Consider the following 13,736-nt stretch of genomic DNA (forward strand, 5'->3'; position numbering starts at 1 on the left):
TGCGTTGATCATTGTTTGATGGAAGTGTGTGTGTGTTTCAGTTTAACAAGTCTTTGTGTGGGGGTGTGTGTTTCAGAAACGGTGCACGTCCACATGCAGCAGTATGAAGTGGAGTATCTCCAGTTTGCCTTCCGTTGGATGAACAACCTGCTGATGAGAGAGCTGCCGTTACGCTGCACTATCCGCCTCTGGGACACCTACCAGGTACACACACACCACAAACGCACACATACTGTACAAACACACGCGCAGGAACACACACACCACAAACACACACGTACGTACGCACACATACTGTACAAACGCGCGCACAGGAACACACACACACACACAAATCGTCACATTTCACTCACTCACAGCGCGACGTGTGTGTGTATTATTCAACCATTGTGTTCCTTCATAAGGCCCTATCCAGCAGAGGTCATCAATCTCTGTCAGGCCTCTCCTCTGTGGCCTGTACCTCTGGCTCTCTATCTCTCTGTCTGTCAGCAGCTCAGAGCAATGAGCCCGTGCCTCAACGCCACTGAACTATTACTAAACAAAAGCCTTGTTAACAAACCATCCTTCATCACTCCTCCCATCCCTCCCCTCAGAGTGTAGGACCTCTGAAAGGCTGCAATAGCGCAGTGGTGCAGAGCTCTGTGGCTTGGCGCTGAAGGACCACAGTGTCTGATTTTCTGTCTGACTATAACCTGGCAGTGGACTTGAGGGTTCGTCGATGACATGAATTGATCGATGACGTGTCGGAGGGATAAAAAGGACTGCATTACTGAAGGACTGGTTCTGTGTAGGAGGAATGTGTATGTGTTCTGTATTGTGTTACTTTGCCTCAGCAGTGCGTCATCTAAGGTAGCCTGTTATACATGTATATGTGTATATACAGTTGAAGTCGGAAGTTTACATACGCTTAGGTTGGCGTCATTAAAACTAGTTTTTCAACCACTCCACAAATTTCTTGTTAACAAACTATAGTTTTGGCAAGTCGGTTAGGACATCTACTTTGTGCATGACACAATACATTTTTCAAACAATTGTTAACAGACAGATTATTTCACAATTCCAGTAGGTCAGACGTTTACATACATACACTAAGTTGACTGTCCCTTTAAACAGCTTGGAAAATTCCAGAAAATTATGTCATGGCTTTAGAAGCTTCTGATAGGCTAATTGACATCATTTGAGTCAATTGGAGGTTTATCTGAGGATGTATTTTCAGGCCTACCTTCAAACTCAGTGCCTCTTTGCTTGACATCATGGGAAAATCAAAAGAAATCAGCCAAGACCTCAGAAAAAAAATTGTATATCTCCACAAGTCTGGTTCATCCTTGGGAGCAATTTTCAAACACCTGAAGGTACCACGTTCATCTGTACAAACACCATGGGACATGCAGCCGTCATCCCGCTCAGGAAGAAGATGCGTTCTGTCTCCTAGAGATGAACGTACTTTGGTGCGAAAAGTGCAAAACAATCCCAGAACAGCAAAGGACCTTGTGAAGATGCTGGAGGAAACAGGTACAAAAGTATCTATATCCACAGTAAAACGAGTCCTATATCGACATAACCTGAAAGGCCACTCAGCAAGGAAGAAGCCACCGCTGCAAAACTGCCATAAAAAAAGCCAGACTACGGTTAGCAACTGCACATGGGGACAAAGATCGTACTTTTTGGAGAAATGTCCTCTGGTCTGATGAAACAAAAATAGAACTGTTTGGCCATAATGACCATCGTTATGTTTGGAGGAAAAATGAGGAGGCACCATCCCAACCGTGAAGCACGGGGGTGTCAGCATCATGTTGTGGGGGTGCTTTGCTGCAGGAGGGGCTGGTGCACTTCACAAAACGGATGGCATCATGAGGAAAATTATGTGGATATATTGAAGCAACATCTCAAGACATCAGTCAGGAAGTTAAAATTTGGTCGCAAATGGATCTTCCAAATGGACAATGACCCCAAGCATACTTCCAAAGTTGTGGCAAAATGGCTTAAGGACAGCAAAGTCAAGGTATTGGAGTGGCCATCACAAAGCCCTGACCTCAATCCTTTAGAAAATTTGTGGGCAGAACGTAAAAAGCGTGTGCGAGCAAGGACGCCTACAAATCTTACTCAGTTGCACCAGCTCTGTCAGGAGGAATGGGCCAAAAGTCACCCAACTTGTGGGAAGCTTGTGGAAGGCTACCCAAAACATTTGACCCAAGTTAAACAATTTAAAGGCAATGCTACCAAATACTAATTGAGTGTATGTAAACTTCTGACCCACTGGGAATGTGATGAAAGAAATAAAAGCTGAAATAAATCCTTCTCTCTCCTATTATTCTGACATTTCACATTCTTAAAATAAAGTGGTGATCCTAACTGACCAAAGACAGGGAATTTTTACTAGGAGTAAATGTCAGGAATTGTGAAAAACTGAGTTTAAATGTAATTGGCTAAGGTGTAGGTAAACTTCCCACTTCAACTGTACATACAAAAGATGTACATCTCATTCTCTCGTTCTCTCTCTCTCTCTCTCTCACTCACACACACATACATACAGTAGCTCTGGGGTGGCACTGGCTTTTCACTTGATTCTACTAATCAGCTACTTCCTTTAGTTCATTTGAGGACTTTAGAATTTAGCTGTTGGTCAAAACTCTCCAGCCCTATCGATGAGCCACACAGACTTCTTGGGCTTTGGGAGAGAGATACTATTTTTTTTATTTGATTTATTTCACCTTTATTTAACCAGGTAGGCCAGTTGAGGACAAGTTCTCATTTACAACTGCGACCTGGCCAAGATAAAGCAAAGCAGTGCGACAAAAACAACACAGAGTTACACATGGGATAAACAAACGTACAGTCAATAGTACACAGGGATGCCACAGAGCAGATAGCCATCTCAAGCCCTGTGACTTCCAACAGCCCTGTGCGTGCATCATTGTGTGTGTGTGGTCTGACCGTGGCAGTGGCTTTTCTTTTTTCTTTTGTATACCTCAGTGTTAGAGAGGGAGGACGTTATGAAGGGAGAGATGGAGGGCTTCCTCTGTACCTCTGTGTCCGCCACTATCAGACCCTGCCATTGATTTTGACGCTTGTTGACATATGTACTTTGTTGTGGTGTGGGCTCAACGGACACGCTCTCTTGTTAGGATAACACTAAGAGTCAATAATAGCAGGATATTACTTAATGCGTCTCTATTGATTCTTCGTTGTGTTGGAGTATAAAATGTGTGTGTGTACCTTATGGGATGTAGAGGAAGTTGACCCTCTCCTGATGACTCACTTTAATTACCGTGGCAACAACGTTTTGGTGGGGTGCTCGGAGGGTAGAGGGGTGTAATTGTGTACCTATTCCCTTGTTCTCCTTCAATTACCGCTTTACCCTCTGTATTGACTGGGAGAGAACACACACACAGATAAAGTGAAGGTTGTAGATTCAGTCTGAGCATTATGAAACGTAATAAGAAAGCAAAAAGGCAGAAGCCCCTTAGTGGCATGAGAAAGTCACTGACCATACGCTAAGTTGTTAGCATATAAACTCTCACGACACTGTTAGGAAATTTGTTACACTCTCAAGATCACTGTTCTGACTGCTTATGAACTCACCCAGGTAAGTTCCCAAGTCGTAATCCCAGAGAGCAGCAGTCAGGAAGGCCTCAAAAGTTCAGCTTTTATGAACTCAACACTATGAGATGCTGCCTACCAAAAGTGAACTGCAGATAAAACTCAATTGATTTCCATCAGTGAATTATTGGTAGTATATCACATAGTCACAGCCTAGCCTACTTTCTCCAAAAACACTTCTAGGCCCTGGCTCTGCAAGCCATGGCATATATGAAGTATGTACTGCCTGTACTACAGAACCACAGATGATGTGTTGTGATAAGGACTAACTGTCTAGACGTCATACTTGCTGATATTAGTTTTTGGAGGTTTGAGTGGTGACTGAGTGGAGTTTTTCTAATCAACTGTCGGGCCTGCGGGGGAGCGACTGCGACATGAATTACTGCGACATGAACTACCCTGGGGCGGCAGGGTAGCCTCGTGGTTAGAGCATTGGGCTAGTAACCGAAAGGTTGCAAGTTCAAATCCCCGAGGTGACAAGGTACAAATCTGTCGTTCTGCCCCTGAACAAGGCAGTTAACCCACTGTTCCAAAGCCGTCATTGAAAATAAGAATTTGTTCTTAACTGACTTGCCTAGTTAAATAAAGGTAAAATAAAAATAGTTTAAAATTAAACCCTGAGTGGTTGACCTTTTGGGCTAACAACCTCAGTTATGACCGTAAGATCACTGCCGACAACCTGTCTACAGGGACCTCTCAATCCTCCATCGGGCTCCTCATCTCCACCCCCCAACACACACAGTATATGCATGCACGCATGCATACGGCACACACTCAAGTCTCACACACACTAATACGTAGCTAAAGGGTAAAAAGCTGTGTGTCTTCCCTCTCATTGAGAGAAAATGTGTGATACTCCATCAGTTGTTAAAGACAACCTCTACATGCCGTACTCTCAGATATGTGGTTCTGCCATAGCGGGGGTTTTACATCCCGCTATGGCAGTGTAGAATTTACCCCTTCCCCAATAATTTTGAGTAGGAGGAAAACAACTCATAAATGGGGGCATTTTATGTCTGTGCACAAAGGTAATGTACAGTGCCTTCAGAAAGTATTCACCCACCTTGATTTTTCCCACATTTTGTGGTGCTCAATTTAAAATAAATTCAATTGAGATTTTGTGTCACTGGCCTACACACCCTGTAATGTCAAAGTGGAATTATGTTTTTAGATATTTTTACGAATGAATACAAAATGTACAGCTGAAATGTCAATAAGTATTCAACCACTTTGTTATGTCAAGCCTAAATAATTTCTAGAGTAAATATTGGCTTAATAAGTTGCTTGTACTCACTCTGTGTGCAATCATTTTTTTTTTACATTATTTCTTTGTCTACCTCATCTCTGTACCCCACACACGGAATTAGTCCAGCAGTTCATTTCAAACACAAGTACAACCACTTAGACCGGGAGGTTTTCCAGTGGTTTGCAAAGAAGGGCACATATTGGTAAATAGATTAAAAAGCAGACATTGAATATCCCTTTGAGCATGGTGAAGTTATTAATTACGCTTTGGATGGTCTTATCAATACACCCAGCACGACAAAGATACAGGCGCCCTTCCTAACTTAGTTGCCGGATAGGAAGGAAAACACTCAGGGATTTTACCATGAGCCAATGGTGACTTTTTAAAACAGTTAGAGTTTAATGGCTGTGATAGGAGAGAACTGAGGATGGATCAACAACATTGTATTTACTCCACAATACTAACCTAATTGACAGAGTGAAAAGAAGGAAGCCTGTACAGAATAAAACATATTCCAAGACATTCATACATACTTCAAAAATGTGGCCAAGAAATGAACTTTGTGTCCTGAATACGAAGTCTAATGTTTGGGGCAAATCCAACACATCACTAAGTACCACTCTTCATATTTTCAAGCATGGTGGTGGCTGTGTCATGTTATGGGTATGCTTGTTGTCTGCAAGGACAAGGGAGTTTTTTTGTATAAAAATAAAAGGACTAGAGCTAACATTCCTTGACATTCCTGCAGTCAGCATGCCAATTGCACGCTCCCTCATAACCTGAGACATCTGTGGCATTGTGTTGTGGGATAAAACTGCACATTTTAGTAGCCTTTTATTGTCCCCACACAATGTGCACCTGTGTAATGATCTTGCTGTTTTATCAGCTTCTTTATATGGCACACCTGTCAGGTGGATGGATTATCTTGGCAAAGGAGAAATGCTCACCAACAGGAATGTATGGAGCATTTCTGGGATCTTTTTCAGCTCATGAAACATGGGACCAACACTTTACATGTTGCATTTATATTTCTGTTCAGTGTAAATGAGTTATTAAATGAATGGGAAGACTTGAAAATGTCTCTCTAGCAATGATCATCAAACAACTTGACAGAGCTTGAAGACTTTTACAAATAATAATTTGCAAGTATTGTACAATCCAGGTGTAAAAAGCTCTTAAAGATTCACCCAGAGACTCAGCTGTAATCACTGCCAAAGGTTATACTACAAAGTATTGACTCAGGGGTTTGAATACTCATGTAAATGAGATATTTCTGTATTTCATTTTCAAAACATTTGCTAAATGTACAATTTTCCGAAGACATGTTTTCACTTTGTTATTATAGAGTATTTTGTGTAGATGGGTGAGAAAGTATATTTAATCCTATTTGAAGTAAGGCTGTAACACAACAAAATGTGTCGTAACTCAAGTGGTGTTAATACTTTCTGAAGTCACTATGGTTTATATAGTAACCCAGCAACTAAATTGAAGGCTAAGGCACTGAGATTAACTTTGAAGTATAGACTGCTGTAGCAAGGTGAAGTGATTATCAATAATTATACAACTTTAAAAAGTATACCATAAAGGAGAGTTTAAAACTAAGAGAACAGATTCATTCCACACTCAATTCAAGTGTAATTTCCTCCACACAAGCAAAAAATAGAATGTAATTCATTCCTTTAATATTTCATGCGTTTGCAAAATAGTTGAGAATGACGACACTCTTTCCCCCCTTCTCTGAGGGACCTGTGACACTGTGTCCCTCCCTCACTCATTTCCTTTCCTTTCCTCATGCCCCTGAGGCGTTCTGTGTCACAGTAAAGGCATCAGCATGCTTCAGTGACGTCTTGCTTCCAGACAAACTGAAAACTTTTCCCCACTTTGAGGATAATACAGTGCCATCGACACGGTCCGCTACCAAGGACTGTGGGCTCGTCTTCTCCGATGTAAGACTTTTAAACGCGTTAACCCTCGCAAGGCTGCCGGCCCAGACGGCATCCCTAGCCACATCCTCAGAGCAGATATTTAGACCAGCAGCCTGGTGTGTTTACGGACATATTCAATCTCTCCCTATCCCAGTCTGCTGTCCCCACATGGTTCAAGATGGCCACCATTGTTCCTGTACCCAAGAAGGCAAAGGTAACTAAACTAAATGACTATTGCCCAGTAGCACTCACTTCTGTCATCATGAAGTGCTTTGAGAGGCTAGTCAAGGATCATTTCGCCTCCACCTTACCTGCCACCCTAGACCCACACCAATTTGCTTCCTGCCCCAATAGGTCCACAGACAATGCAATTGCCACAACACTACACACTGCCCTATCCCATATGGACAAGATGAATATCTATTTAAGAACGTTGTTAATTGACTATAGCTCAGCATTCAACACCATAGTACCCACCAAGCTCATCATTAAGCTTGGTCTCAACCCCGCCCTGTGCAATTGGGTCCTGGACTTCCTGACGGGCCACCCCCAGGTGGTGAAGGTAGTTAACAACATCTCCACTGATCCTCAACACTGGGGCCCCACAAAGGTGCGTGCTCAGCCCCCTCCTGTACTCCCTTTCACCCATGACTGTGTGGACATGCACGCTTCCAACTCAATCATCAAGTTTGCAGACAACACAACAGTTGTAGGCTTGATTACCAACATGGACGAGACGGCCTACAGGGAGGAGGTGAGGGCACTCGGTGTGGGGTGTCGGCAACAAAAAAAACTCCCACTCAAGGTCAACAAAACAAAGGAGATGATAGTGGACTTTAGGAAACAGCAGAGGGAGCACCCCCCTATCCACATCGACGGGACAGCAGTGGAGAAGGTGGAAAGTTCCTCGGAGTACACATCCTAGACAACTGAAATGGACCACCCACACAGACAGTGTGGTGAAGAAGGCGCAACAGCGCCTCTTCAACCTCAGGAGGCTGAAGAAATTTGACTTGTCACCTAAAACCCTCACAAACCTTTACAGATGCACAATTAAGAGCATCCTGTCGTGCTGTATCACCGCCTGGTACAGCAACTCCACAGCAGCAAGGCTCTCCAGAGGGTGGTGCGGTCTGTACAATGCATCACCAGAGGCAAACGACCTGCCCTCCATGACACATACCTCACCCGATGTCACAGGAAGGCCAAAAAGATAATCAAGGACAACAACCACCAACAAACACTGACTGTTCACCCCGCTGCCGTCCAGAAAACGCGAGGTCAGTACAGGTGTATTAAAGCAGGGACCGAGAGGCTGAAAAACAACTTCTATCTCAAGGCCATCAGACTGTTAAAACAGCCATCACTAACACAGAGAGGCTGCTGCCTACATACAGACTTGAAATCATTGGCCACTTTAATAAATGGATCACTAGTCACTTTAATAATGTCACTTTCATAATGTTTACATATCTTGCATTACTCATCTCATATGTTTATACTGTATTTTATACCATCTTGCCTATGCCGCTCTGTCATTGCTCATCCATATATTTATATATTCTTATTCCATTCCTTTTCCTTAGATTTGTGTGTATTAGGTAGTTGTTGTGGAATTGTTAGATTACATGTTAGTTATTGCTGCACTGTCGGAACTAGAAGCATTTCGCTACACTCGCATTAACATCTGCTGACCATGTGTATGTAACCAATAAACTTTTATTTGTATCCAAGCCTGTAGAATATAGGCTGTAGAAGGTCACGTATAGAATGTTCTACATCGAGTGGTAACATAAGTGTTCTGTTGCACAGTTAGTGCTTGTTTTCATGAAAGCCAGAGAAAAGTGCAAAGCTATGTCAGAGAGAGTGCTTATTGGTTTTGTGTGTGTGTGTGTTTGTGTGTGTGTGAGCCTCTAAGCCTCAACAGGGCAGTATTGTGCCATTAGAGCAGCAGTATGTCAGGGGAGGTTTTAACCTGTGTTGAAATTCTCTCTCTGCAGTCAGCCCACCTGCTCCCTCCACCCTGCTCTCCAACACATCCTCCATATGTAACGCCATGCGTCCGTGTGCACTCACAAGACATTCTCATTCATTATCATCGCCTGCTTTAGTTGCTTTTTCAATTACTTACATGTACATATGTGTGTTTAAATAGCAATGATCTGCTACATGAATTCCTGTTCACACAGTCTAACCGCGTCCATGTGGGATTATTTGATTTATATCAGGTTGGTATTAGACATCCCATGACTATGGATGGAACGTGCCATCGTGTGCGTTTGTGGCATGACTGCCTGTGCTCTGGCCTTATTATACAGTGTAGTCATTGGTTGGGTCCTGTATCTGCTCTCACAGGTAGTTACAGTGGACAGACCTGACTAGAGGTGGAAACGCCTGCAGCCAGCCCAAGGTCTACTCCCATGTGTGTCAGTGTGTGTGTGTGTGTGTGTGTGTGTGTGTGTGTGTGTGTGTGTGTGTGTGTGTGTGTGTGTGTGTCACATTAATGCAGGCAGGATCAGGGCATGTACTGTACAGGCCTTATGGGTTCTGCTGTTGACTGCTGTACAGTACGGCGGTGGTTCATCACAGGTGAAATGTCAAACAGGCTACGTTATGCAGAAGCCCTCCACAGCTGTTCACACAGAGAAGTTCATGTGTGAATTACCGATTTGTATTACCAATATGACTGGCTGAACTGAAAAAGGCTACATATGATTTTGAAGGTGGGCTACCATCGAGTGTGTGTGCCAGAGAGAAAGACGAAGTGTGTGTTTGCATGTAATGGATGTTCATTTTTTGCTTCTTATCATCCCCCTTCTACACACACACACACCACCACTGTTCCTAAACCCCTCACACTCACATTCACACTGTTCCCACCCTTTCCTCCCTCCATGCTCCGCTCGTCCCTGACAGAGGGGTGTCCAAATTATCCTTGTTGCACAGAGCATGAAATTAGCAAGTGGCTCTGTGTGAATGCATTAGCATGGGGGTGTTAAGGAGCAGAAAGCCCCTCCCTTCTCTGTTACCAGGAAGATAGAAACACAGTATGCATGGTGAAGAATGTGTGTTGCTATATAGGTCTGGGAATTGCCAGGGACCTCACAATACGATATCACTTTATTTAGGGCAATTTCCTCCTCCAGGCTAGATGGACGTCATATCCTACAATATGTGTCTCCCCTTCTCATTGTCCTTGATTTAGATGGATGCATTCAAGACAATGTCATTCTCAGTTTTTCAGTGTCAGCAGAGTTGCCTACCTTGTCATTTTTGTGGTATTAATTGTTCTGCTATGGTTTCCAGGCAGGGACAGTAAAGTGGTGTAGAATTGCATGAACTATGTTTATAAAAGGACAACAAAAAAAAATAATTCTGGGACCCTCATAAAAAAATGTCACTAGCTGGGGCTGAGCTCTGGATGTGTGCAAAGAAAGGACAACAGTAAAAAGGTATTTTCTGCGAATAGTGAGTCAGTTATATTATTAGCCTAGTTTATGGACTATCCAATCTACTCATCACATTAGGAATAGTACTCTATCTTACATTAGTCTGCAAATGCGATGAGAGATACATGGAATACTTATCATTTGAAAAAAAAATGGAAAAAATTGCCTTTTTTTTTTTTTTTGCTTCCCCGAACTTGAAACTCATGTGCCGCCATTGTCCCTATTCTTAATTAAAATGTGAATGGTATCGTTGACATTGGTATAGCCAACATTTGTCTGTTCTGATTTGTCCTTATTTATTTTCCTTTATTTTGGTTGACTATATTGTCAGAGACTGCTGTAATGTTTTACCTTAGTACATTGTCTATCCAGAGAGAGATCAGGAAAGAGAGAATGACAGATGGAGACTGCAGGGCTTAGAGACAGAAGTAATGAGAGAGATGGAGAAGAGAACGAGTGTACCTCTGCAGGGCACAGGAACATGATCCTCAGGGAGGTGGCCCCAGCCACTTTACCCCTCCCCTCCAGGCCCCCAGGGGCCTCCTAATGATTGGCTGATTGGTGACACAGAGAGCCAATCCCCAGCAGGCACAGACAGGGTTAGAGGTTGCGTCAGCCATACGGCCCCAAGCATCAATACTTCATCTGTTCTGCTCTCTATAAAAAACAGAACTCTGCCGCTTCGCTCACACCATCTCTCTATACCTCTCATCTGATGCACTGCTCTCTATCTTTCTCGTCCTCTCCTCCACTACACCAATCTCTCTTTCATGCTATCCCTCTTCTCCACTGCACTGTTGGCTTCATCCTTCTGTCTCTCTGTCCTTGGGCTATGCTGTAGACTTTCAAACACATTGACAAGCTGTGTCAGAATACATTCAGGACTGAGCTTTTACGTGAGGCCACACATTGACACACAGAACCCTACACACACCGTAAACACCTTGATGTGCTTTCAGTGCTCTGGCCTGCAGTATGCTGCAGCATTTCGCCATACCCCCTGTGTATGAAGTGTTGCTGCTGAACTGACTCCGCTCGCACGCACATATTCTCACACACACACACACACACACACACACACACACACACACGTCCTTCCCATGGATGTCCTCTGGCTCCCTCAGGATACAGCAACAGGCCTTTAGTAGATGTTTTTTCTCAGCATGATTTTTTACACACACATCACCCACTACCTCAACTCTCCTGACTACTCTCACCTTCAGGGTTTGAATCCTGTTGTGATCAGTTTTCCACAAAGAGCTGAAGTTTAGTCCCACATCAAACAGGACTGTTTAAGGGTTAGATGACAGACAGCTAGCGATGCAGTTTGGAGCTCCTGACTCCCTGACTCTGCACCTCTCTCCTCTGATCTCACAGAGAACCTCAGTACTATACACCATGTCTGCAGGTCAGGCCCGCTTCTCCAGTACTGTGACTCTGACATCGGGACTGGGACCAGGAATAACAATAGGGAAGGAGCTTGGAGATGGAAGTTTGACGGCACACTATAGAGAAACGTAGTGAGTAATTATCAGAGGGTGTACTGTAGTCTTTTAGTGAAGACTTATATGGAGTTTGAGGTAGGCTGTATGAAGGGCTGAGGGAGAAAGTTGAATGGAGGGATATTGAGAGAGAGAGGGGTGAGATATAGGCCCAGAGAAATGTTGACGACATGGGGCTGAGGAAATCACGGGCCGATTGGTGATCACTCACTCACTCCCAGAAGTCCCTCTGTTAATGAACTGTGTGTGTGTGCACAACTGACTCCTACCTATCTGGTGGTCAGATTAAAGCCGTGAGGGTAGACCAATAGGCAATCATCAGCCAGAACGTAACTCACTCCAAAACACAAGCTCTCTCGCTCTCTCTCTCTCTGTGTGTTTCTTCCTTTGCTCTCTGTCAGTTTGTCTCTGTCTTTTCAATTCAATTTGCTTTATTGGCATGACGTAACAATGTACATATTGCCAAAGGTTACTTTTGATATTTACAATATGAAAATAATGAGAATCAAAATTGTCAACGGGACAACAGTAACCAAGGGTCAAAATAACCATACATTGAACAATAAGCATACAGCAGAGGACATGTGCAGGTTGTCTGTGCCCAGAAACCTGCTCCTTTTACTCTCTGTTCCGAACGTGCTAGACGGCCAGTTCATATAGCCTTTAGCCGTACCCTTATCCTACTTCTCCTCTGTTCCTCTGGTGATGTGGAGGTTAATCCAGGTCCTGCAGTGCCTAGCTCCACTCCCACTCCCCAGGTGCTCTCATTTGTTGACTTCTGTAACCGTAAAAGCCTTGGTTTCATGCATGTTAACATTAGAAGCCTACTCCCTAAGTTTGTTTTACTCACTGCTTTAGCACACTCTGCCAGTCTGGATGTCTTAGCCGTGTCTGAATCCTGGCTTAGGAAAACCACCAAAAACCCTGAAATCTCCATCGCTAACTATAACATTTCCGCCATAATAGAACTGCCAAAGGGGGCGGTGTTGCAATCTACTGCAAAGATAGCATGCAGATTTCTGTATTACTATCCAAGTCTGTGCCCAAACAATTCAAGCTTCTACTTCTAAAAATTCACCTTTCAAGAAACAAGTCTCTCACTGTTGTCGCTTGCTATAGACCTCCCTCTGCCCCCAGCTGTGCCCTCGATACCATATGTGAATTGATTGCCCCCTGCTACGAGGTGACCTACACTGGGACATGCTTAATACCCCGGCCATCCTACAATCTAAGCTTGATGCCTTCAATCTCACACAAATTATCAATGAACCTACCAGGTACAACCCCAAATCCGTAAACACGGGCACCCTCATAGATGTCATCCTAACTAACTCGCCCTCCAAATACACCTCTGCTGTTTTCCATCAAGATCTCAGCGATCACTACCTCATTGCCTGCATCCGTAATGGGTCTGCGACCAAACAACCACCCCTCATCCCTGTCAAACGCTCCTTAAAACACTTCTGTGAGCAGGCATTTCTAATCGACCTGGCCGGGGTATCCTGGAGTGACATTGACCTCATCCCGTCAGTAGATGATGCCTGGTTATTCTTTAAAAGTGCCTTCCTCACCATCTTAAATAAGCATGCCCCACTCAAAAAATGTTGAACTAGGAATAGATATAGTCCTTGGTTCACTCCAGACCTGTCTGCCCTTGACCAGCACAAAAACATCCTGTGGCGTTCTGCATTAGCATTGAATAGCCCCCGTGATATGCAACTTTGCAGTGAAGTTAGGAACAAATATACACAGGCAGTTAGAAAAGCTAAGGCTAGCTTTTTCAAACAGAAATTTGCATCCTGTAGTACTAACTCAAAAAGGTTCTGGGACACTGTAAAGTCCATGGAGAATAAGAGCACCTCCTCCCAGCTGCCCACTGCTCTGAGGCTTGGAAACACTTACCACCGATAAATCCACTATAATTGAGAATTTCAATAAGCATTTCTCTACGGCTGGCCATGCTTTCCACCTGGCTTCCCCTACCCCGGTCAACTGCCCTGCACCCTCCAAAGCA

At 43.8% G+C, this 13,736-nt stretch overlaps 1 protein-coding gene across 3 annotated transcripts in view; it reads left to right on the forward strand.

The window, feature by feature from the left end:
- tbc1d22a (TBC1 domain family, member 22a) overlaps window positions 1-13,736 on the forward strand; it is a 188,020-nt gene that overhangs the window by 134,039 nt on the left and 40,245 nt on the right. For all 3 annotated transcript variants that reach the window (XM_029742541.1, XM_029742545.1, XM_029742542.1), the window contains one exon: window positions 77-204. In XM_029742541.1, the coding sequence (XP_029598401.1) occupies window positions 77-204 (128 nt within the window). The remainder of the gene's footprint in view (window positions 1-76; window positions 205-13,736) is intronic.

The sequence above is a fragment of the Salmo trutta genome, chromosome 40 (genome assembly GCF_901001165.1).
Source record: "Salmo trutta chromosome 40, fSalTru1.1, whole genome shotgun sequence".
In the NCBI taxonomy this organism is placed as follows: domain Eukaryota; kingdom Metazoa; phylum Chordata; class Actinopteri; order Salmoniformes; family Salmonidae; genus Salmo; species Salmo trutta.